General features: G+C 53.4%; 7 protein-coding genes across 7 annotated transcripts; 4 read left to right on the forward strand and 3 right to left on the reverse strand.

Annotated features, from left to right (window-relative positions):
* Positions 1–251: 251 nt before the first annotated feature.
* On the reverse strand, positions 252–2,288 carry N7459_009410 (calponin homology domain protein; the record flags this gene model as incomplete). The annotated part of the gene is made up of 2 exons (XM_056948578.1): positions 252–2,052; positions 2,122–2,288. The coding sequence occupies 2 exons, from the start codon at positions 2,286–2,288 to the stop codon at positions 252–254; spliced, it is 1,968 nt and encodes a 655-aa protein (XP_056795803.1).
* Positions 2,289–2,670: 382 nt separating this feature from the next.
* N7459_009411 (uncharacterized protein) lies at positions 2,671–3,423 on the forward strand (the record flags this gene model as incomplete). Its single annotated transcript, XM_056948579.1, has 3 exons — positions 2,671–2,737; positions 2,832–2,948; positions 3,050–3,423. 3 exons carry the CDS (start codon positions 2,671–2,673, stop codon positions 3,421–3,423), a joined length of 558 nt encoding a protein of 185 aa, XP_056795804.1.
* An 814-nt stretch (positions 3,424–4,237) lies between these two features.
* Positions 4,238–7,180, reverse strand: N7459_009412 (argonaute/piwi family protein; the record flags this gene model as incomplete). The annotated part of the gene is made up of 3 exons (XM_056948580.1): positions 4,238–5,907; positions 5,967–7,003; positions 7,056–7,180. The coding sequence occupies 3 exons, from the start codon at positions 7,178–7,180 to the stop codon at positions 4,238–4,240; spliced, it is 2,832 nt and encodes a 943-aa protein (XP_056795805.1).
* Positions 7,181–8,458: 1,278 nt separating this feature from the next.
* On the reverse strand, positions 8,459–10,006 carry wetA (developmental regulatory protein WetA; the record flags this gene model as incomplete). The annotated part of the gene is made up of 1 exon (XM_056948581.1): positions 8,459–10,006. One exon carries the CDS (start codon positions 10,004–10,006, stop codon positions 8,459–8,461), a length of 1,548 nt encoding a protein of 515 aa, XP_056795806.1.
* A 2,966-nt stretch (positions 10,007–12,972) lies between these two features.
* N7459_009414 (uncharacterized protein) lies at positions 12,973–14,094 on the forward strand (the record flags this gene model as incomplete). Its single annotated transcript, XM_056948582.1, has 1 exon — positions 12,973–14,094. The coding sequence occupies one exon, from the start codon at positions 12,973–12,975 to the stop codon at positions 14,092–14,094; it is 1,122 nt and encodes a 373-aa protein (XP_056795807.1).
* A 4,132-nt stretch (positions 14,095–18,226) lies between these two features.
* Positions 18,227–22,362, forward strand: N7459_009415 (uncharacterized protein; the record flags this gene model as incomplete). Its single annotated transcript, XM_056948583.1, has 2 exons — positions 18,227–18,261; positions 18,444–22,362. The coding sequence occupies 2 exons, from the start codon at positions 18,227–18,229 to the stop codon at positions 22,360–22,362; spliced, it is 3,954 nt and encodes a 1,317-aa protein (XP_056795808.1).
* Positions 22,363–23,207: 845 nt separating this feature from the next.
* N7459_009416 (p24 family protein) lies at positions 23,208–24,080 on the forward strand (the record flags this gene model as incomplete). The annotated part of the gene is made up of 3 exons (XM_056948584.1): positions 23,208–23,414; positions 23,546–23,672; positions 23,761–24,080. 3 exons carry the CDS (start codon positions 23,208–23,210, stop codon positions 24,078–24,080), a joined length of 654 nt encoding a protein of 217 aa, XP_056795809.1.
* Between the last annotated feature and the right edge of the window lie 392 nt (positions 24,081–24,472).

A 24,472-nucleotide genomic window follows, 5' to 3' on the forward strand; every position in this document is an offset into this window, starting at 1 on the left:
CGTAAAACTGCCTCGAAATAAAAAGAAGGAAAATTAGCATAAAAAAAATTAGCATAAAACGTGGTGAAACCACACCACCCAACAAATATTCCACCAGGTCGCCGACGCAAAGGAGACGCGAGATAACACTGGAGACCAGAGAAGAAAGACATAGAAAAGGAAGAGTGAGAATGGGCCCGAGAAGGAAAGAAAAGAGCAGTTGACCAGTTCCTAGGTTGAATAGGGCATCGATCTGCGTGCAGCGCGAGTGCTTATGGCGGCGGCCGGGGCCCGATGATCTGGCGTCTGGCACCACCAACACCCAGCCCGGGACCACCACGGTTCTGGTTGTCGCCACCAAGGTAGCCATACTGGTGGATGTCCCAGGACTGGCCCGGTCCCGAGCCGAGGGAAGTATCGCGCAGGCCGCGCTCGGCGGCCGCTTGGGTCTGTTTCTGGTTCTCCTCCCACTCGCGCTGGCGCTCGCGTTCGCGCTCCATCTCACGCTCCAGGAGTGACTTGGAAGCCCATCCGCCAGCACGGGTCTTCTGCTGTGCCGCGACGCGGCGGCTATTCTCTTCGTCGACTTCAGACGTGGTGCTGTAGTCTTGCGGTTTGTGAGAAGCGGGCGTCGGCGCTACCGGAGCAGGATTTGATGAGAGGAAACGGTCCACCCGGTTTTCGCGGGTACGATTCGCGTTATATGCGACTGGATCTGGCAGTGGACGAGGAGGAGTGGGCGGCAGATCTCGGGCGGGAGGTGTCGGTTGTGATGATGGCACAGGCTCTGGAAGGGGCCGGGGAGGTGGAGGCGGAGCTTGCTCTTCTTGAGCGTGATCAGGCTCCTCCTGCGCCGCGGGCATATCTTGGTTATTCTGCCATTCGGTACGGAGTAACCGGCGTTCTTGTTCGAGAGAAGAGAGGTCGTAACTCGGTTTTGGAGGAACAGGCACCGGGCGTTGACGGCTGCGACTGCGAGGTTGGGAATCGCTGCTGCCCGCCTGAGACTGGTTTTCCTGTCGCTCGCTTTCATACCGACGTTCACGTTCTTTGGCCAGTTCTAGTTCACGCTCAAGTTCCTTGATGCGCCGACTCTCGGGAGTCTCTTGAGGCAAAGCTCCCGCTCCTCCAGGGGTTGCACTCGCCTGGCTGGCTTGGTATTGGCTAAGGAACTGGCCGTTAAGACGAGAATCGGTGGCTTCTCGTCGACGTTGCCGCTCGTTCTCTAGGCGTTCTTCGGCTTCCTTTTCTTCGGCCAATCGTCGCTGTTCTTCTTGCTCCCACTGGCGTCTCTCCTCATCCCACTGCTTCTTCTGTTCTTCCATTTCACGGCGTTCCTTTTCCCTGAGGCGGGTGGTTTCCTCTTGCCATTGGCGCTCTTCTTCAGCCTTGGCTCGGGCTTCTTGTGCTTCGATCTCGCGTTGGCGTGCTCTCTCATCCTCTTCCCTCTCGGCCTCCTGTTGGCGAGCTCTCTCTTCCTCCTCTCGCCTGCGTTTCTCCTTCTCCGCAAGACTAGGCACTGCTGGAGACGGAGTGGTAATCTGCCGCCGGGCACCGAAAGCAATGCCCTGGTTGCCTTGGCTGGCGCCGCCCATGTAGCCATATTGGTGAATGTTCCAGGCCGGTGCAGTCGATGACTCGTCGTTCCTCTTGCTCCAGGAGCTGTAGGACCCAGAGGGCTTAGCAGGGCTCACCGGCCGCCCAGAGCCAGCAATATTCGCATCGCTGGCATTGCTGGATGCTCGGCCTGTGCGGGGAGTAAAAGACCCTTGACTCGAAGAACCTGTTGCGTGTGGGCTGACCACTCCCCGTTTGCTCTGAGGGCCAACAGTGCGCGGAAAGACACTGGGCTGGAGGGCATTAGCCCTTCGGCTGAACGCGGCAATGCACTGGAGGACTTGGGCCGGGTCCTTCGCTTCGTAGAGATCCACGGTGAGGAAGACGTCGTGCGGGGGAAGACTGAGAGGCTGCATTTGGCATGCGCGAAGGAAGTGCGAGATATTCTCCATCTGTACGAATGGCATCGAGGACGGCTTATACTTCACGCCGGGTGACACGGCCAGATTGACTAGTCTGGAAACGCAGGGATTAGTTCACGTTCTGATGCCATCTATGCCTCTCAGAACTGCGATTGAAACTCACTTGCAGAGAGCCACTCCATCCTTGAGTCCTTCCAAAAGGTCACTGGAGGGCAGTTTCTCGCGCAGCATCTCCTCGATCCAGTCGCGCACCTCCGCGGCTGCCTGCGGGGTATAGCGGGATAGGCGCATATTGCGCAGGTCTTTGTCCAACGAAGTCACCGACGCCATGGTCAATTTGCAATTATCGGACTGCGTGCTGCAGGTGTTAGAGTGTAGTCAGACTGTTCTCCCTGTGTAGGATATCCCTTTGCCCGAGTGTGCCTGATCCGCCCTAGCGGTGGGGACTTGGGTATCAGCGGATGGATAGTCAGGTGTAGTTTGAGAAATAGCTAGGCAAAGAGGTCGAGTGGCACGAAACCCCCAATGCACTTCCAACGAACCCAGATGGGGAGAAGAGAGAGGTGGAGGGAGAAGAGGTGGAATGGAATGCCCCGGGGCTGTGTTTATTCGGGCCCGCCGATGACGTTCTAACGTTCTGGCTCTTTTCCCGCATCACATTTTCTCCACGCCCCGTCCTCCTCGCCTCACTCCACATCCCATTCCACCCACAATGGTTAATAGCCTCTGGTTCAAGTGGAAGAGCTTCCGGCTGCCCTGGAGGAAGTCATTTCTGGTCGGTAGGTTGATTGCGCCTGTTCCCACCGGCGCTTGATGCAGTTGTCGCTCCGCGTTGGGTCCATCCCCGGGCTTTGCTGACCATTACCCTACCAGGCAATGACCTCGCCGGAAATACTTTCTGGGAGTTCAAGGATGTCATGAACGCCAATAGATACCGCCGCATTGTGAAATTCGATCCCAAGACACACTATGGAGATGTCCAGGTTACACGTGAGTGCCATCGCATGCGGGGGAAGAATGCGCACTCGATCTGCGCCGGCAGGGCGTCTAAAGAAGGATATTGTGATGTTAACTTCTTCTCGGATTGACAGCACAATGGCACCAATGGCTCCGATACGTCCGCGAACACCCGCCGAGCATTGAGGAACAGCAACAGGACGTCCTCCGCCAGAGACAAATAAAAGAACTTGCCCGATTAGCCGATGAACGCTGGGCCAGCAAGCCGTCTTTCCTGGATAAACCCCAGACCCAGCAGCCTGCGCCAGCGATGGAATCTAGCGAGGTTACCGTCAATGCGGCGTCAGAGGATGCCGCCACTCCTGCGCCCGGCGCCTCCGCATCGCAGCAGGCACCCGCCGCCGAGTCAAAGCCCCAGAAAGAACCGAACCCGTGGGCTAGAGCAGATAATAAAAACCCAGGAGACAGCTGGCAGCCTGAGCCATGGACACCTACTTCACAGCGGTGAAACATGATGTGGGAAACGACCAACGTCGAGACAGAAAAACTGTGTCAACAAAGGAGAGCATCTGGGCAGCACCTGGCCAGCCTGGCACCAGTCGGCAGATATCCTGGGTGTTTCATGGAAAGAAGTCACCTCGCATCTTGCTCGAATGCTCTTCCCTCGCGATAAACGGGTTTTATGCCCACCCTTCGAGCTCTAGGGCCTTGCTGCAGATCGTATGCAGGCAGGCACTTCATCACCAGAATGCTCGCCATCCGAGTCTCATGCCCTTACCTCTAAATTGGATGAGCGCATCAACACTTTCCATGTCATATTAATGGCCTGCTCTGATTTAGCCTCTGTACATTATTGCTTGATTCCATGTTCTATACAGAGGATTCTCCTCTTTGTACTCAATATAATAACCAGTCCTTAGCTCTCAACGCCATAATTCCCAATAATTCTTCCAGCCAAGGCCGGTTTTCCTACAAGATTTAATGGATCCGTCTATATTCCTTTAAGAAAAAATATGTGGGCGGCCCCAACGGGCCCTTTTTTGGTTTTTGTATTTTCTATCTTCTAAAAAGCCAAAAACAACAAAAGCAAATGCACACTCCCAATCACAATCTAGAGCGCAAACCCTCTATCTTCACCTCCAAAAAACCTCCCTCCTTTTTTTTCTAGATTTTCCACCTCCCTTTTCTGCATGTTTTTGGTGTTTTGGTGTTTTCCCCCGTTGTTAGCAAGTTTCTTCGAATCTGTAATAGAATCGTAATTCAAATCCAGCAAGTAGCAGACGCATGGTCAACAATCAAAGATAAGAAAGATGTGACAAACTTCAGATATAGACCATGCTATCGATGATCTGGTCAGCCAGCTTAACCACACTCTGAGGAGGAGTGGACAGGGCGGCGCTGTCGCGGGTTTCCATTTCCTTGGTGAAGTGAGCACGCACGTACTTGCGCGCGCGGTCACAGAACTTGTCGGCGAGGAAGGCGGGAGTGCTGTAGGAGATCGAGCGAGTGCAGCGGCCCATCATGTAGCAGATGTTGTGGGTCAGTTCCTGGAGCGTGTCGGCGGGCTTCATGTGGTCTGGGTTAGCAGCAGGGTTGGTAAAGATCTCGTCATGAATGACAACGTAGTGAGCCGGTCGAGCGGATCCCTGAATAGGCGCCTGTGCCTGGAGATAGAAATCCCACAGCTGCGGACGAGTGACAACTCGGTCCACGACGGTTCCGTTGAGTGGGTTGTTAGTGCGGTCAGCATCGGATTCTCGGGTTGGGAAAAAGCGGACGTTGTGACGTTTGCCGCAGACGACGATGGTGATGTTGGGCGGGCGACCCTTGTACAGGAGCTGCGCTGCGGTCTTGATGGACTTCAGTTCTTCATTCAGGACCATCTGGTATTGGCCTTCGCTGACGCCATCCCGGTAGATGAGGATGTTGAGCGGGAGCTGCTTGTTCTTCTTGACCCACCGCTCTAGGCAATTTCCCATCATCGCTTGGAGAGGCTGGATAGTCTCAACGCGGCGCATTTGGATGCGAGCTTCGCCCGGCCACTGGCCGACGCGGGAATCAATGCTGGCAACGATGCATGCGATGCTAGGAAATGCTTCAGTGTCAGTAGGAGAAGGGTGTGTGACGTCGAGGCCGACGACCATGGTTTTTCCAGCATTCAACAGGCGAGAAGACTGAGGCATTTCCAGGGACTGGCAGATGCCACCCATCTTCAGGTTTACCTTCATGGCATTGTTTGCGAGGTACTGATCATTGCCTTGGAGGAATTTGGAGGCAGAGCAACAGTGGGTTAGAATGCCAGCCCGAGTATCACCGACCCATTTGATGTAGTTGAAAACACGGTCCTCCTGCATGGGAAGCAAGACCACAATGAAGGAAAGGTGCGTAGCCGCCTTTCGGAACATTTCATCGACTCGTTCATGCATCTGGTCTCTTTCGAACCCCAGGAATGCACAAGGACTCGGTTTAGGCCAGGAAATACCCAAGTTCTTCGCACAAGTCCAGAACTTTTCAAGCGCCCGGTTCAGCTCGGGTGTAGTCGTGTTGCTTCCAGGCAGACTAAAGCCCTTTTTCTGGAGCAGGACTCCAGTCCAGCTCTTGATCACGGCCCCTTCGCAGAACTTCTTTCCCACAAGATTCCAACTGCCTTTGCTGGGAACCTGCCATGTAGTACCATACTTCAGACTTGGGGGGTTGAGAATGCGTCCAGGAACTGCAACCATGCCGGGGTTGACCTGGATCCCAAATTTTTGGGTCCGGGTATCAGTAACACCCATGATCTTCATCCCATCGCTGTTAATGGAGTTGAAGTTGTCTGGTGGACGGCGGCAACTGAAATTGATGATGTTCTGTCGCTGCGTGGTTCCAAGCTCACCGTTGTAGATTTGTCCTGGGAGGATTTTGCAAACGTCTGCTGGCAAATAAGTCGGCTTGTCCGAACTTCCCACGTTGACCACAGGCATAGTACGGTTTTTGAGGACCATGTTATAGGCTGTATGAAATTGTCAATCGAGAAGTTTCAAGGCTGGGGGATTGGGAAGTAAAGCTTACTCTTCTTGTAGTAATCAGTGACACTAATGTAACGACCTTTGCCAGTGTTATGTTCCTCCATGTAGAACTCAACAAGGTCAGCGTTGGCCCCAAGGTGCGGAACCCGAGGGGGATTCTCGGTTCGAGATCCATCGCGAGGTGAAGCCAGGCCCCAGATAGACTTCTGTCGAAGGCCCTGTGATCCGTCGTCCTTTGTTTGAAGAGGCAGATGGGTCAGCTCAACGCGGACACCGCGAATATAGCGGTTCAAGAGAATGTTGTCCTTCCCAAACACGTCGTTAAAGTCACCGAGCAACCAAAACAAGGGACCAGGGCGATAGAAAGCGCTGTGGTTGGTGTTCATATTGATCAGCACTCGACCAGCAGCGGGGCGAATGCTTGAAAAGAAGCCCCGGATGCACTCGAGTCCGCCCTTGAGATCGGCGACCTGCTTTCGATTGTCGGTCCAAAAGAACTTGCAGCCCTTTCCTTTGATAACGACGCCGAGATCCTTCGAAGGGGCACCGGTCATCAGAATGTTCAAAGCTCGAATGGCGGCATTTTCGAAGGCAGAAGAGCCCGTTGGTTTCGCATTCTTCAGCGCTGAAACCAAGTCCACATGTTTGATGAGCTCTGGCTCATTCAAGGAAATCCGGTACGATTTGCCTCCACCGTTGTCTTTCTTATCAACCGTAAAATCACGAGGGTTGAAGACAATCTTGGTGGTGCAGACAATCTCAGTGCTACCATCGGTAGCAGCACCAAGCGGAGCAATCTCTTCAGTCCGCATGAGTTGCTCGAACAGCTGCCTCGCATGTCGCCGGGGAGATGGTTCGGGCTTGATGACTACTTTATGACAGTAGAAACCTGGAGCATTTGGGCTGAAGTCAAGACTGAAGAAGTTGGCGCGCAGGATAATCTTCCGTCCCTGAACACCATAACCCGGGCGTCGGACCAGCTCCTTCTCCTGGAGAGGGGCACTTTTGTTCTGCTGAACACATTGGTCCTCGAAGGCTTGGATCGCATTGTCGATGACAGGAACATCCTGAAACATCAGGCTGGTAGAATATGTCAGTCATGTCTCGTTGGAAGAAGGGACAGTCAACTTACTTGGGGCCTGATGGAGCACCACGACCGGCGCCGCCGTAGCCTCCACGTCCTCCACGGCCAGAAAAACCACCGCCGCCACGGAAATTGCCCCGAGGGGCTCCTCCACGTCCACGAGGCTGAGACATTTTGGCTGTGCAAAAATGTCTGTGGTGGAGAGAGAATGAGGTAAAAAGAAAAATGTAGAGGTTGAAGCTGGTGGTTGGTCGGAATAGAGAAAGGGAGTCTGCGAATGTGAAAGTGTGTGAAAAAAGGGCACAAAAGTATCAAAAGGTCTAGAGTCTTGTAAGACTCTATGCGAGAATGTAGAGGAGCAAGGAAATGGGGGAGCGGATGGAAGGGTGAAAAAGGGACAAAATGAGGTGAGAAACGCTGTGAGGAAAGGAGTAAAAAATGGGGGTTTTTTTTGTTTTTTCCTTTTTTTTTGAAAACTTGAAAACGTGCAAATCTGTAAATCGATATCTGGAAAATGTTAGCAGGTGGAATATAGGAACCGGGTTGTAGACACACCAAAGGAACGGAAAACTGGGTAACTGGAACGACGCAGGTCTGGGGTAGCAACAATAGCAGAGGAAAGTTGGGGGGAGGAATGGCAGGAGTTGCCAGAGGTGAGAGGAGGAGAAGGGTGGAGAGGGTGATATTTGTAGGAAAATGGGGGAGAGGGCGAATTTAAGGAGCTCAAGATGAAGCAAATAAAGGCAGTGAAGTTCGAAGATCGGGGAATAAACAGGGAAGCGAGTGAACAGATACTGACCAAAAAATCAAGACTTGATAGGGGAATGATGAAGGTAATGTTTGGATTGAGAGGATAGAGATAGGTAGAATCAAGAGCAACAAAGTGAAAAGGAAAAGATAAGGTAATGAGAGATCACAATAGCATAGCGTAGAACGGCAGTAAATGAGGGCAAAGCGAATGAACTGTACCTTTGAATCAAAAAAAGACAATAAGAATTTGAATGTGAATGTGAATGTGAACGGTGAAAAATCAGAAGAAAACTATGTCAGTGTAGTGTAAGAGGAGATCATTTCCATACCTACCTAGGTAGGAATATATGTATGTAGATATGCGTGTGGAACGTATGTGTAGATGGAAGAGAGATCATATTGATAACTATAGAAAACTTCAAAAATCTTTGCATAACGTCGAATTCTTCCGGATATGTGCTTTAAAACGATTGACCAATGGCAGTATTCACAGAACTGATGAATTCGACATGTATATATGTCTGGACATTAAAGTACATCTAGCATTTTGGAGTATAACCCGGGCCCAGAGCTGAAGAACCGATCAAGGAAACACCAAACAACCAAAAAACATATACCCAGTGATATCAATCCCAAGAACACCGGCTTCAACGTAAAAAGTGATGACAAACAAGTAATAAAAAGGGATAAAACAGAAAAATCTAGCAGAATACAGCTTCAAGAGCTTCGATATCCCCTCCGGCATTGCGCACGGCACGGAGAGCTGCCTCGCTCAGCTTGCGACGTTTGTCGCGAGCCTCCTGCTCCCGACGGGCCTTTGTCTTGGAGCTGCCGGAGGGGGCGACACCAGTGAGAATCTTCTGGCTGTCATGGGCGGTGAAGTTGACAAACGATACACTCGCAGACTTGTTGGATCCTCGGGGGCTGCTGGACTTGGTCGTTTTAGGGCCGTTCATGCTCGGGCTAGAGAGCTTACGGCTGTGTGCGCGACGGTGGTTGCCCTTGGAAATCGCATTCCGAGGGTCTTTCGGTGAGGTGCCGGCCTTGGGGGAGAGTGAAGGCGAGCGGGAGATATTGTGAACTTGGGGAGTGGTGAAGGGTGCCATGAATTTTGGCGAGGTCGCAGGCATCATGTTGCTGGAGAAAGATGAGAAAGACGCATCGGCAGACAATTCAAAGGAAGGATCCATTTGGATCATCAGTCCTCCTTGCATCATGTCATTCTGGCTGCCGACGCTTTGCATGGAGTGCTGTGGTGTAGGGTTCTGATAGGGGGTTTGTTGCTGGGCAACCCGAGATGGCATTGGAGACCACCAGGCCTGATCATGGCTCTGAAGATCGGGAGTGAAGGAGAGGGAGGTGCCAAGGGCATCTGATTGCCATGAGGATATAGATTGAGGATCTGAGGAGTGGGATGAAGAGAAGACCTCATCTGCTGAGGGAGGGCTGGAGTTTGTCAAGGCGGCTGAGCCTGGATGACTCAAGTATTGTTGCTGGTGCCGTGCAAGTGCACCAATGGAGGGAGATGGCATGGAGACGGCGGGGGACTGGTGAAAGAAATGAGGCGGCATCTCGGCTGAATCTCTGGGGTGGTTCATGGGAATGGGATCGGCGGGCATGTTCTCGTGCTTCACAATCACATCGGAAGGTGGGGGAGACAAAGGCAGGCGATCATCCGAACCAGCCAAGTTGAAGTTCTGGATTCGCTGAGCCCAGGCCTCTGGGTAAGCCATTCTTCCTTTTTGAAGGTTGGTAGAGCGCATCAAGCTGGGAGAGAAGCTTTGCTTGCGCAAAAGTGCGCGGCGCTCATTCGGGTCGCGATGGCGAATCGACTTTGGGGTGACGATTGCGCTCTTAGTAGCTTTCCGCCGAGGAGTAGCCGGCGGGGTGGATGGGGAGGTGGAAGGAAGTCCCTGGGTTCCTGCAGGGCCAGACGAGACCTCGAAATGATTCAGACCGAGGTCTGAAATGGCGGAGGGATGGATGGTGTCTTGAAAAGCGAACTGAGCACCGTCGTCATGCAGGGACCACTCTTTACTCCAAGGTTGCGGCGATTGACGATGGCGTTTAGAAGTGGAGCCGGTGGGGGAAAGATCGCCACAGTCACTCGATAGCGAGTCTAGTGGGAAAAGTTGGTCGAGGTCGCCGGAGAACGACGGGTCTTTGTTGCCATCAGCGGCCGAGGACTCCATATTGACGTATTGGCTGAACAAGTCATTGAATGAATGATCGAATGGCTGGGCGAACATCTTTGTTCCGTTTGCGGCGAAGCCGGCTTTGGGGTATGAACGCCTGGAGAGTGGATGACGGATGTGATTGGGCGACCAGCAGCGGGAGGCTCTGGCGGAGATTGAGTAAGGCTCGGTGGATCGGAAGATCTTACCCGGCAAGCAAAGGGTACAAAGGATGCAAAGACTGCAAAGGCTGCAAAGATCACAGGGACAGTGTGCAACGAGAGCAATGAGAGCAATGAGAGCAATAAGAGCAAACAAGCTGCTGGGGATGCAATCAATGAAAACACTGCAGTGTATGCAAAGAAAACAAAAGAAACAAACAGAGCGACGCGACTATTTGAACTGCCAGCAGCACCAGCCTCAGCTTTTCTGCACACATTCCAGAGGCCCTCCAAGAAGAAAGAGGAATGTACTGCAAAAGATCCGGTTGGCCTGTCGCATGCTCCACCAACCCCCAAAGGAATGATTCAAGCATCTCTCTGAGCTCGCCGGCCAATCGCAGTGCCGAATATCTCTGAGCCGATAGACTTGCCAGAAAGGGATCCACCCCAGTGGGGAGTTTCGGTCCGGATAATCACCAGCTGGAATGCAACCTTCTCTCATCCACCCAAAAGCAGCGAGGTCTGAATTGGTCAGTGTGGCGGGGGTGGAGGAGAGGAGCTCTGGCATGTCAAATCAACACTCTCCATGGGGATCGACATAGCTCTAGCAACAGACATCAGAAGCGGACTGGGCCTGGGTCGGAACACCCGCCGAACCGTCCAGCTTCGGCCAAGGAACCAGGACCAAGGCGCCCACTGGTGGTCAGAACCCGGCTGTCAACCCTCGCCGCCAGTGTAAGCGTCATGACAAGTAAGAGGCTAGTCATCAATCACTCAAACAAGGTTAATTCAGAGCACGGTAGGATCTGCAGCCCTTGGCATTGGCCAGTCCGCTCTGTCTTGTCCATCATTTGTCAAAATTGTTCAATCACTGTGGGGTCAACAGTGCGATGTCCAATGCATGGACGCTGATAAGACTTGCCCGGAATGTTGCCTGGCATGTCGATGGCTGGGAGGAATGTCACGCCTCCTCCAGTCATGCACAGAAAAGTCTTTTGGAATTCGAAAATACCGATTGACCTCTGAGATCCCGTCAAGGACTATTGTGTGGAGAGAAAAAGCCTCGAACGGGAGGGGATCGTCGTCTGGGCATCGTTGGGCCTTCTCGAAGTAGCCGTGCGTTCTATATTTATCTGCATGGTCGGGGAATTAACGTTGATCATTTCAACGCCCTGTCGAATGCAGCCATATACATACACTAGACTCCGTAGTGTGCTGCCATAAACTCTTTGGGCCATGTCTGGAACTACCCCTGGACAGGCTGCGGATCGGAGGGAACCTTTCTAAAGCAGAGCGGCTTCTTGTCGTTTTGCCGTCACTTCTTTGTTCCATCCCTGTCGGATTGCAGCCGAAAATGGCTGCATTTGCCAGATCCGGCTGTGGGATATTTTAGGACTGCACTCATTCGTAGGCTGGGCCAAGGGAAGGCATTGCTGGCCCTTGAGTGCGATATGTTTGAGGCGGGCAGAGTATCAAACCGGGGCTTTACACCGCCTAAACAACAAAGACTCAATTCCATATCCTTTGTCCCAAGGAGTGTGGATTTGGAGTCTTTATTTTGCAGGATCCAGTAATGCCGCTAGGTCTGTCAGGTGGTCCAAAGAATCAGAGAACGTCAGTTGAACAGCCAAGATGACTCCTAATTTAAGAGGATTATGCCACGACACCAGATCATTGCAAAATAGGCTAGATAGCCCCTGCTGTTAGGATGTTGGCGTCACATTCGTGCCGGACACCGAAGCTGTAGTAAACAGTCCGACAGTGCATTCCCTTCGCCAATCCATTAGTGTAGTAGATTATTGCAAAATTTCAACGCTGATCAAGCACATATGATGATTAGAAGTCAGCAGCACCATCTCGAACAGTGATTGCTCATCATGTTCAGGCGTAAGCCTTGCAGCTGCAGGGTGAAGACAGAGTCAGGCCGAGTCGGAGTGACCTCAGCCTGCACCGCGACCTGCTGAGTCAGAAATGACGGAGCGAACCTTGGAACCTTGGAAACCCGGAATCCGGCGACTGGCTTCAAGAACTTCTAACCCTGCTCTGCGACCCTCCGGCGCTGGCTTAAGTCTATTCACAACAGTCTCTGCACCTTGATTCACTGCTGAGCACCCCCTGCCATTTTCAGATCGCAGTTGTGCTCACTTTGTCCACTGACATTCGCCGTCGCCTTTCGGCCGCCCGGTGACTCAACCCCCTCTGCTCACCCCGCGCAACGTGGGTAGCCTCATCCTCGGCCATCCCAGCTTCTCCTCATTTCCCTGTTCTCCTTGTCAGCGAGCTCGTGGCATTTGACTCTGCAACAATCTGTTGTCCGCAAAGGAACACCTGTGTCGTTGGTATTCCAGCGCCGCTTTCATCCCGTCGTGAGAACCCACGACTGCGCCTCCCTCGCCTTTGCCGTCATCTTGCCACTCGTCACCATCAAAGCGCTCTTTCATCACGCTTTTCTTTGTGTTCCAACTTGCCTCCTCGATCCGACTTCGTCACATACCCGATCACTTCTGATACTCCCACCCGATCGCAGAGGGTGTGCTTCAATCTCAGCCTTGATACTTAAACACTACACACCATCATGTATGCACTGGTCATTCTTGCTGGGGTCAGCCCCGTCAAGTTTTCTTAAACGACCACACGATACCTGTGTGCCTCTCACCATGGACCTCTCTCCGTGTCTTGGAGGCTTTCGATGCCATCTTTCCTCTCTCATCTTGAATTCTAACTGAAAATCCTGCCTCAACATCTTCCGTGTCCCGAATCTGGCCTGGGATACGTCCACTGCTAGATTTCTGCTTCTCAGGCATTCGTGGTATCTCAAGATATTCGCTCCATCATTGCAAGTGTCGCTTTGCCCAGGGCTGCGGACGCAAAAACGCCAAAATGGCAACTTCCACCAATCACCGAGAATCATGGGATTCTCTCTCCTCGACCTTTGCCAATTTAGAGATCTCTATCTCGCAAGATAGCTGTTATGGCTCAGATGAGATCTCAGTCACGTCAAACACCACCACCCCGCTGCAGTCCAGCGCCTCGCCATGCGTCGCCAAACGCGAGGAACCATCTCTCCACCCATTCTTAAAATCGATTCTCAAGAACTCCATCACTGAAGCACAGGATGACACCGAGTCGGAGTCCGGCTATGGCTCAGATGAAATCGAACTCGATTACGATGCCTTGTCCGAAGACGAGGATGACGAGGACGACATGTCCGATTTCTCTGTTTGGGACGAGACCTCTGGCGACGTTCCAGAGGTTCGCGAGGACCACACTGAGCTCTTTGATGATTCATTCATCGGATTCGAGACCATGGTTCGCTTTGCTCCCAAGGTTGAGTACATCGATACTCCGGACGTGGACTGCTCGGACGACGAGGAAGGTTCTGGGAGCCAGATGACCTGCCATGAAATGATGCTCCTCGCTCAACAGTCCAGCCATTCCCAGGCCACCTTCCACGAGACCGATGCAGGCGACATCACCGACGACGAAGACGACACCGACCATAAGGAATTTGTTCGCACCACCATCAATCATCCCGAAGAGTTTACTCGCGATGCCGTCGACGTAGACCGCAGTCTGTTTGTCGCTTACATGAACGGCATGCACGCCATTGCCGACACCAAATATAAGACCTACCTTCGCAATCAGGTGGACAACATTCGACTTGGTCACGACACCGAGTCCACCCACCCAGATGACGCCTCTTGCATGTATCTCGACTTAGTCCTCGGTCACGTCGTCGGTATATTTCGCAACCTTCTTGCTGCTGAGGAATTGAATGAGTTGGTCGCCCTTCGCAAAGAAGATCTCGTCACCGAGCATGTCCTCTCTGGTTCTGCCCATCTGGTTCCCCCTCAGCACCAGACTCTGCTGGCCAAAATTGAGCGGTTCCTCCTGGACAGACTGGCAAACGGTCGCGTTGATGTTTGTCCGGATGAACTATGCTTCTTCGCTGGAGGCATCGCCCACGCTCTCGGCACGCCGGATCTGCCTGCATCAGCGTGAGTGGTGCCGTGCCACCTGCACCACACGCACTAAAATCAAGATATGACGTTACGATCATAAGAAAAAAGGGTTCCTTTCGGATTCGCCGTGTTTTTCGAAGGCGAAAGGGAACAAAAGGACGGTTCAACAACCGGGAAAAGCATTCGGGTTTCTTTTTTCTTTTTCTTTTTTTTTCTATCAGCTCTGAGGACGCTCACAATCGAGAGGTGACCAAGTATCTTCCAAAGCTAGCTACTCAATATTCAAAAAAAACTTCAAATTTTGACATTCCTCAATGCCATATAAATATGGGTCCCTTGCAGCCAGTCATAGATATAGATACCTTCAGCCTAACTCTCCACCCAACAACTCCCATCTTTCGAACAAGCTCAAACACCCGTGCCGGACCACCGTGGAGACCTATGCACCTCAACCGCCTGTCGCAGCCATCCGGTTCCAGTGCCAGATAGAACGAAAGAACGGACCCAATTCTCGCAAGTCCATAGCCTCAACCCCTCAAACCTCAAGCCACCAACTCAAAACCAAGCCCTCCTGCCGCAGTCTAGAATATCCCGTCGGCCCGACGCACACTCCAACTCGGCCAGTCTCGATCGTGTGTTTCAGAACATCCGAGGGCCCCCTTCTTCCCCACTTTCCAGGTCCAACTTACAACAGCACCCTAAATCCGAAGTCCGAGCGAGGGTCGATGTCCATCGGGGGCAGGGCGTGCACTTGCTCCCTGCTTCAAACCCCAGCCGTATCAGGCTGCTCTGCCGGGCGTGGATCGAAACATTTAGAGCCTTGATCCCTGTCTACATGGGCTCCTGATACATACTCATAGTGCACGCGATGTAAGCATGTCTCCGGTACATACACATGCGTGCGGGGGCACGTCCTGACTCCGTCAGTACTGAATCTAGCAGTGGCAGATATTGGCTGGTCGGGAGGTTTCAGTTTCCTTCCGGTTTGGGGAAAGATGGGCGAGGTATGTGGATTGGCGGTTGGTGCGGTCAGTGCTGGATGAAGCTCATTTTGCTTCAGATCCTGTCCGTCCTTCCTTTTCCGTGTGGCGTGGTGCAAAGTCTGCCTATCTACACACGCTACCAAAGTGCCTTGCCCGGTTGGGATGGTACTGTATATTCGTCGTTGGATTGGGGCAACAGATACGTAGATGATGATGACCGAATAATCCGCGATTCTTTCATTGGCAGGCGATGAGCACTCGGAGAGTTACTCCAGGGTAGATATTGATAAGTGGAAAGAGCCGACGCGACGTCCCCGTTCAGTGCCTGGTAGCGTGGACTCGGGTGTAGAAGCAGATCGTCGCCCCCAAACAGACGCATCAAGGCCCAAAAGCACATTGGGAGGTATAACAAGGCGGGAAAAAAGCACATATAGATATCGACGCACAAGGAGATCAACCCTTGCGTCCGCCATGCAGGGCCGTCGTGTGACTCTTCCCCAGAGGTGACAGGTCATGTCGGACGGCAGCGAAGGGCGTCCGCAGCCGTTGCGCCATGTCGATCCGTAACGGCGGCAGGCGCACAGGCCGGCACGTAGACATGTACATATGGGTTTACACCCGTTGTTGATGCGGTGAGGATGACCTGCTGCGCTGGCTCGCCGAGTCCGCAGCGCATTGCGTTGTATGTACTGTACTGCACAGCGTGCGTGACACAAGTCGATCGCGGATATATCATCGGGTGCACTGGGTAAGATGATCCCTTGGCAGGTCTGAATCAAAATGATCTCACTTGCGCTGACCCGGTCATGAGCAGAATCGGGAGTCAGTGTCTCGCGTGAGCCGCCCAGGACACTCCATACGCATTTTCTCTGAGTCTGTACCGGGATAACCCGCGGCCAGCTCTCGCAGGCCCCGAAAGTGACAGGCTTGGCTTCTCCCCGTGTGGAGCCTGGAAGGAATTAGTATGAGGACTCTGACAGCGGACGGGGACGAAGTGGAGTGTCGCCTGGTCTCGTCGGTGGAAACCTCAACAGACCGGGTTGTGGCGGGCGATCATTCCTGCTGAAGAGTCGTGACGGGACGGGGGCCCAATGGTGCGACCGCCGGTGGAAAAGGGAGAAGGGCGGGAAAGAGAGGAGTGGGAGGGATAACAGCTCGGGGGCATCCAAGTCGTGACTACTCGATTTCTCAAATCTCCAGTGGCATAATTGCACGGGTAACTACGTCGATGTGAGGCACCCCCTCCCCCCTTGGAAGTGGAGTGTTGGAAGTGAGTCCAGACTGAGCGAGGCAGATTCGGGCTGCTCTGCACGCTGCGCCCTATAAGCTTACAAGCTCACGACGCGTTTCGGGGTGCAGAGGGAACGTTCAGTCTGGACCAACCGGGGCCCGCAGCGATCAATAAATGCATTGTGATGAGATCTGATCTCGACCAATGTGTCACACCAGCTACAGTACGTTTCCTAGGCACTGGGACCAAGTACGGCCGATGATTTGTATTTCTCGTGCATGAAACCTTGTTTCCGGGAGCTCTCTCCGATGTGTAAATTGAAATACTTTGGTAGAACTGGTTGGCCGACCTGAGGGTGTTACTTCCAACGTGATTGCGATAGACGAGGGAAAAAAGGGCTTGAAGATAACCACTGTAACCGGCAGTAGGCAAGATACTCCGGACTACGCCGTGCATCATGGCTATCGCCACATGTGCATGACTCCAGTCTAACCATGGTCTCCTAGGGGCTGATTGACCGCCGCTCGTCCCCACGCATCGGCAAGCATGCAGACCATAATATTCAATCACCATCGCATCGTCACGTCGGAGTGCCTTATCTTTCACATCACCTCATTGTCCCACTGAACCACCCAGCCACAAAAACCGGGCTGATATACTTTCTGCGATACTGATTCGTTGTGGGAAGAGGTTCCCTTCAACCCCCTCGAGTGGACATGGCAGCGACACAAGTGATTGGGTGTGGTGACAGTGTGGTGTGCTGGATCGACGGGCAGCAAGAGCACTGGGTCCGGATAATTCTGGGTTATGCACGATTTGACTTCAGGTATATAGGGAACCCATGGGTAAGATTCGTCACACGGGGAAATGCGACCTGTGATTTGACAATCGGGATTGTTTCGGCAACGGCATGCGATGCGAGAGGGCGCGATTCCAGGCGGCCAAGACAACGAAAGGATTGAGGAGATCAAATCCTACTGAGTAAGTATCGTTAGGAGACTTGCAGTGCCATTGGGGGCCGGGCTTAGCTGCATTGGGGGGCTTGCATATGTAGATGTATACCTAGCATGGCATTTCAATGCGCAATGGGGGCCTCGTGGGAATGGCTCGCAGGATCCATGGAACAAGGAGGGGGCTGAGGAGCGCGTGCGATCGGTGGATCATCCACCATTCGCTTATACACAGTACAACTAGTGGTGGTATAGTATACTGTAATTCCTCCCTCTCCCATGGGTCTGGTGAATGGCACCAACCCGTGCTAGCAGAAGGCATGGAACCACGATCGAAGATGAGAAAAGGCAGGGGTCCTGCAGCTGAGCTTCGGGAACAATTCCAATAATGTCATCCGAATGGGTCAAGCGCCAAAGACTAAGTGCCCCAGGGGCCCCGATTGAGTGAAGCTGTGAGAGCTGATTGGCGGTACACGGCAACGTGGTGGAGGGTAGTGGAGCGCCCAACTCGCGTCGATCGTGGGATCTTTTTTTTTTCGGTGTTTCTGCGTTCCCCTGTTTCTGTAATGCGATAGGGCAACCCGGAGCCAGTCCGGAGGCTGCCCCATGGTTCGGGTTGGGCTGCTCAGGTACAGCTGGGATGGTGAAAGGAGAGAAAGGGGAAGAGGGGAAGAAATGTAGAGTGACTCGTGCAAACGCAAGCCTCCCGCTGCAGTGGAGGGGCTCGCAGTATTGATATCCATGACTACTCCAATGGACTCTAGTGTGATTATGATAATATACAAATAATCCAGACTTACTCTACTTGTTGTAACCGGCTCCATAAAAATCACACTCCCTTGTTGACCCCATTCAACTCGGTTCCACCGCGCACTTCCCATCGGAAGGATTATCCAGTACCTCCTGAGTCTTCCATCTGGCTTTCTTCCTCTCCAGGCGACTTCCACACCTCCCCCCGTGTTGGATTTCTCCGCCAACAATCCCAATCGAATTCTCCCAACCTCACGCATGGTGCGGTATGAGCCCTTGCACTCTCCATACAGGTACGTTTGAAATTTCCCTCCGTGTCGGGGGCCGAGTGACGTTGCGGTGCATGTCGTACAATTCGGGGCGAAATGCGAGCAGCTCCCGCAATGAGGCAAAAGGCCCCCAATATCCTCCTTTCAATGTCAGCTTCCACAACAGGACTCCGTGTCAGACTGACCAGGAGTACAGGATGATTTAGAGATTTGATTCCTACCCAGTCCATACTGATCGAGGGCGGCCCGGTGCTCGAGTGCAAAGTTCCCCCAGCACCAACCACCGCCGCTGCGCAACTTGTCTATATCTCCGGGACCGAGGGTCCCCGTCTGCACACGATGCAACACTCCAGAGGATCCGATTTCCTGGACGCAGGAGCGTTGTCCCGCTCTCGCAGCACCAGTCTGTCCAGCGACTCGCAACACCCCCGAGTCAACCTCATGTCGCCCCCCTCCGTCCGGCCGCAGCCTGCCTTTATCTCGTCGTCAGCCGCCTCGGAAATCATCACCTCCGACCAAGAATTCAACGCCGCCGATTTTGTCGCCGAGGAAGAGACTGGCGCTGGAGCCAATGCCCTGCTAACTCCGGCCGCGCTCTCCCTCCTGAACGGTTTCCTCGATAATCTCCTCTTTAATATCCTCGCAGCCTCCAAATCCACCCAGTTGACCTGCATTCGACCGATCCTAGCGGACGTGCTGAAGCCGCGGCTCGCATCCGAGGTTGTGTCCACTGCGGATGAGGAGTTGAGCGAATACATGGGTGGTGGCGACGATGAGGAAACGGAGTTTCGCGGCGGTCAGGAACCGGGCGGCGACTTTGATCTGATCCGCTCCTGGAAACTGACTCGCCTGCGGTGCATGGTGTACACTCGCCTAGGCGATATGGAAGAGGAGGACGAAGACGAATACATTACGCAGGAGGGCCTGCGCGAGTGCGATGGTGCCCCCCGCCGGTTCTCCAGCCATGTCGACAATGTGACCCCCGCGGCAGCTATTTTTCTGACCTCCATTATCGAGCACATTGGAGAGCGCGCCCTCGTAATCGCTGGCGAAACCGCCCGCTCCAGATTGTCTTCGAAGCTGAATCACGGCGATGATGACTCCATCCAGGGTGAGGACCGGAAGCGGATCGACCGACTGGTGGTGGAGGATCTGGACATGGAGAAGCTAGCTTTGAATGCGACATTGGGACGACTCTGGCGCACATGGCGGAAACGCAGACGTGCAGCCACCATCTCGCGCACTGTATCGCGGGAGTCGCTCCGACGTCGCGGCCACTCCACGCACACTCTGGCCAACAGCCGCAAGAGCAGCATTGCGACCATTGAGGAGCCCGTGACTCCCCATGAACCTCTCCCTGCAGAGCTTCCCGCTCCGCTCGACCCCGCCACTGTTCCCCTTCCTATGAACGATCACGATGTCCAAGAAATCGAGGTTCCCGGGTTCTCGCCGGAGATGGAGGGCGAGGTCCAGACGATGGAGGCCATGGTTGCGCACAAGGTGCGACCACGGAGTCTGATGGTATTCTCCTCACCATCACTGGTGTCAAAGTCGCGGGATGGGTCTCCTGTAAGCGCATCAGCCGTCGAGAACCCCAAGAGCCTTCGCCATGCTCGTTCGCGATCATTACCAAATGCGCCGGCCAGCCCACCCTCCGAGGTTCAGGCCGAAGATGCAACGCCAGAGCAGCCTTCTCCCAGTGCTTCTGAGAAGAACCGGCAACTGGAGACCATGTACGAGGATGACGAATCGGCGGAGTATGTAGATGCTGCGGAGTCCGCTCCTGGAATCGCCATCACCACCGCAAACGAAGATTCCGAGGAACCTGTTGTGGACACACCAGAAAAAGTCCGGATGTCTGTCGTGCATGAGGAAGAAGAACCAGCAGCTCCTGCAGTTGATGAGACGATTGATTCCTTGCGCGCTGGTGGCGATGATGACGAGCTTGTGACCGATCAATCCAACAGTGCGCAGGTTTCTGTTTCCTCCGTCAGCGACCAGCCAACCACTGATGCAGAGGTAATCGAGGGACAAGGGATGTGTGAAAAACCAAAGTTGGTGTCGACGATCCAACGACCGAAGCGAAAGTCTAGCAGGGATGTTTCGCAATCAAATGTGAAGTCGATCATTGCAGCCACTAGTGAACCCGACATGCAGCCCGTCGTGGAGACCCCCCAATCGACGCAAGGGACAGAACCCACTCCCACACCACCTGCCGCCACTATCGAAGCTATCAATTATCCTAACGATAATGAGATTGTGAACGATGGGAATCAGGATAAATCGGCCATGGCTGCCACGGCTGTGCCTGTAACCGTCCCTCCGAACGACAGCGCTGCATCTGAAAAGCCTCGAGAGCCTGCCTTGACTCCCGAAACACCACGACCAGATTCGACTTCAGGCGATAGCGAGCGCTCGCAGCGGTCCCGCACCCGCCACAGGCCAACACCGCTGGTAGTACCATCCGGTAATCGCAGCTCTCCGGGAATCGAACGAGCTGCTGTTCAGCGCATGCCTCGCCCATCGACATCAATCTCTTCTATCATTCAAACCAAGTCCCGCCGCTCGGAGAGCTTCAGCAGTGCTCGTGATAAACGCCCCGTCACTGCCGGCTCCACTACATCCCAAGTATCCAGCAAATTGAAGGGCCTCATGGTTCGCCCGCAGGCGGAGTCTTCTTCGCTTCGTCTGCGCAGCTCGTCTGAGACAAGTCGGGCCTCTGGGAGCGGAGACTCAATGGAAAACGAGACCACCGACTTGGACAAGCTGATCAATAGCGACGAGACTATCCATTTCACACTGACACCAAGGAGCGTCAGGGAAATGACCTTCCCAGAGATTCCACGGCCTATCCCTCGATCTGATACCGCCGACACTTCCGATCTGGCCCATTTCTTGAAAAATACAGCTCCGCCAGGCGACGAACCCCGACCCCGGACTTCTGTGTCTTCCAGGGCAACTGGAGAATTTACCTCTATTGGACGAACCAAGTCGACCGAGTCCCCGAAACACATTCCCATCTCCCCGCGCATGCCCATGTCGCCAAAGCTCCCAATGGGACAGGCACGGGAGGCCCGCGCCGCTGGTGATTCCACCCGTGAATTTGCCGAGTTCATCAAGTCAACTGGTCCTCCCGGTCCTCCTAGTGTACCCCGTAAAAACAGCAGCCCTGCTCCCGAGATGCCTAGGACTATCCGGCCCTCCACCACTACCCGTTCGTCGAACAAGCTTCGACTCCAGGCTCGTCCTGCCGAGACAAGTGGTTCCCAAACGTCGGATCTCATTGACTTTATCCGGGAAGGGCCGCCCCAGCCAGGTGCTCACCGGATTCCTCGGGCAGTTGCGCCTTTCCGGAACACAATTGACTCGGATGACATCCGGCTGGACCACAATGACAAAGATCGCACGACCCGCAGCTCGCTTACCAACACCCAGGACAGCTCTACCCCCGATAAGTCACAGACTTCTCTTGAGTCGAGGGCTGGGCTTCTGGGCTCAGCCTATCGGTCAAATGCTAAAGCGAGAGCTACAGCATCAAAGGCCCCCTCGGCACAGGAAGATGCTCTTCCTGGGCGCAAGCAGCGTCGAGTACGCGACCCCTACTCCATTGACGATGACGATGACGAGCTACTCGAAGAGCTCATGAATGAGAAGCCTCAGCGGGAGGAAGAAAGCCTCATGGACTTCCTGCGGAGTGCTCCCCCGCCTGATTTTGAGCAGCAAACTCCGAAACCGCTGAACGTCAATGTTCCTGCTTCATCTGGCTCCAGTGGCTTTGATCCATTGGGAATGAGAGCTCGTCTTATGCGCAGCTCGACAGACAAGGGTTCTTCGAAGGGCCCTTCGTCTAAGAAGTCGATCAGCTCGCTGCGTTCGCAGACTACGCTCAACAATGCCCAACCCCAATCCACCTATTCTATCAAGGTCGGTCTGGAGCGGAACCCTGGCACGATTCCCTCCACTTCCCATCGACCAACCGAGACTAGTGCGCTGGCGGACTTCCTCCGGAACACCGGACCGCCAGAGCCGCCAGTTCCTCGGACTCAGACCAGTCCCATGAGTTCTAAAATCAGGGACAGCACCTTATCACGGTTCTTTGTGCGCCGCAGAAAGGTTGAGGTCTAAGGCAGACGAATTCTGTCTACTCTTGCTTGCCATATGTCATGCTTTCAGCGCTCCAAGCCTATCTAACGATCCACATATCTCATGTCCATCGTTTTGATCATTTCCACGCATCATCTCCGTCATATCCTCCATATTCGTTCTTCCACTCACTTTTCTTATCCTTCTGTTGTATAGAGCTATCTGGCCTGTTTTTATCTGTTTCGTTACGGCTACGACCTGGTGGCTTTCTTGGATTTTCTTCACACACTCCACTTTCTCTTGGAGATTCTCTCCAGTGGATGCAATACTGTCACGACTAATACGGACCATCATTTACATCATTTTTTGATCTTTGGCCTGGATTTTGACTGGCATGTCCTCGGTTTCCTTCGGTTCATTTCGCGAGATACCATGTTTGAAGTACTTGTGTCAGTATCTAAACTCCTTGACACGCGGAAACCATTTTTCTTCCTATTTGGATCATTTATCTTAGAGACTCAAAAACCGTCGTAGACTCCACTTGATGTATTATCATTATGAAGACAGAATCCCTCTAATAAACTTGGTAGGAGGCCACATGCATTGAACTAAAACCTCATTGATCCTGCCAAATTGACCACACAGGCCAGAAATCGCGCGTGCACAAGAGCCCACCCAAAACAAAAATAAGAAAATATATAAACATCTAAAAGCAAGGAGCGTAAAGGAGAAATCTGGAGAGAGGAAGGAAACAAGTTTCCGGCTATCTAAACGACCTCGGGGCAGCACTGGGGTGCTGACTAAGGAATCTGGGTGGACGGTCCCCTTACCAGGTGGCATCAACAGCTCTCCTGTTTACAGCGTCCAACGGTCCAATTCCGCCACCCATGGCCTCCTCCTCATTCACAATGAGGTCTTTCCTTGCATTCTTTCTCCTCGCCATTCAACTCGCCTCCGCCCTCAAATTCGATTTGGCCGCCTCTTCGAGCAAGAACGAGCGATGCGTCCGCAACTTCGTCGCGAAGGACCAGCTGGTCGTGGTGACTGCAATCGTGAGCGGTCAGAAGGGTGACGGCCAGGTCGTTAACATGCACGTACGTGTCTCGCTTCTATAAGGATTCCTGGGCTTTTTTATGATCCAATTCCGCCACAAATGGGCGTCGGGGTGGTTGTACTTTTGGTCTAAGACACTCGGTAACTAACCTTTGATCCTCTCTTCGTGCAGATCAAGGACTCGATGGGCAATGACCACGGTCGTCCTAAGGATATTGTCGGCGAGGTCCGTCAGGCGTTCACTTCGACTGCGGACACAGCTTTTGATGTGTGCTTGGACAACCAACTGGTTGGTCGCAGTAAGTCTCCCCACATGTGTAACATTCAGCAGCTTTATGCCGAAGCTTTCATTACGGAACCAATCCATTCTGACTTGACTCCTCATAGACGCTGTCGCAAACCCCCACCGCGAAATCGAACTCGATGTCGAAATTGGCGCTGACGCCCGTGATTGGTCCAGCATCCAAGCCCAGGAAAAGCTCAAGCCTGTTGAGGCCGACCTTCGTCGCATCGAGGAGATGGTCTCTGACATTGTCACCGAGATGGAGTACCTACGTGCCCGTGAGCAGCGTCTGCGCGATACCAACGAGAGCACTAATGAGCGTGTGAAGTGGTTTGCGTTCGGGACGATGGGCATGCTTGTTGGACTGGGCGCGTGGCAGGTTGTTTACCTGCGCGCTTACTTCCGCTCTAAGCACCTGATCTAAGCCTGGCCCTGATCTAAGCCTGGCGTTGTAAAAGCCCTGGCCGGCTATCTGGTCGGGGGACGGTTGCATTTTGGATGGTTGTGCTCTTGCGTTTTGGATTTGCAATTACGACACGCCGCGGCGCTGCATGGGAGTCACTGCTATTCGTGTAATTCTCTCATGTCTCATCGTATTCTGTTCCTACAGTCATGACCTCAATGATACAAAATACATGCTCTGCTTGTGCGGGGGATTAATTATCTTTCTATGTACTTGCGGGTACTGATGGATGAGAGTTTCAAAACTACTCGGGCCATTTGGACTAGAGTTGAAACGAATCAAGCTACATGTGAGCGACACGCCCGAACACGATAATGCATGCAACCAGCTCGTTTCGTGTAGAGGGAATCGTT

This window comes from Penicillium hispanicum (assembly GCF_028827665.1).
Source record: "Penicillium hispanicum strain IBT 35686 chromosome Unknown utg000008l_segment0_segment0, whole genome shotgun sequence".
NCBI lineage: Eukaryota > Fungi > Ascomycota > Eurotiomycetes > Eurotiales > Aspergillaceae > Penicillium > Penicillium hispanicum.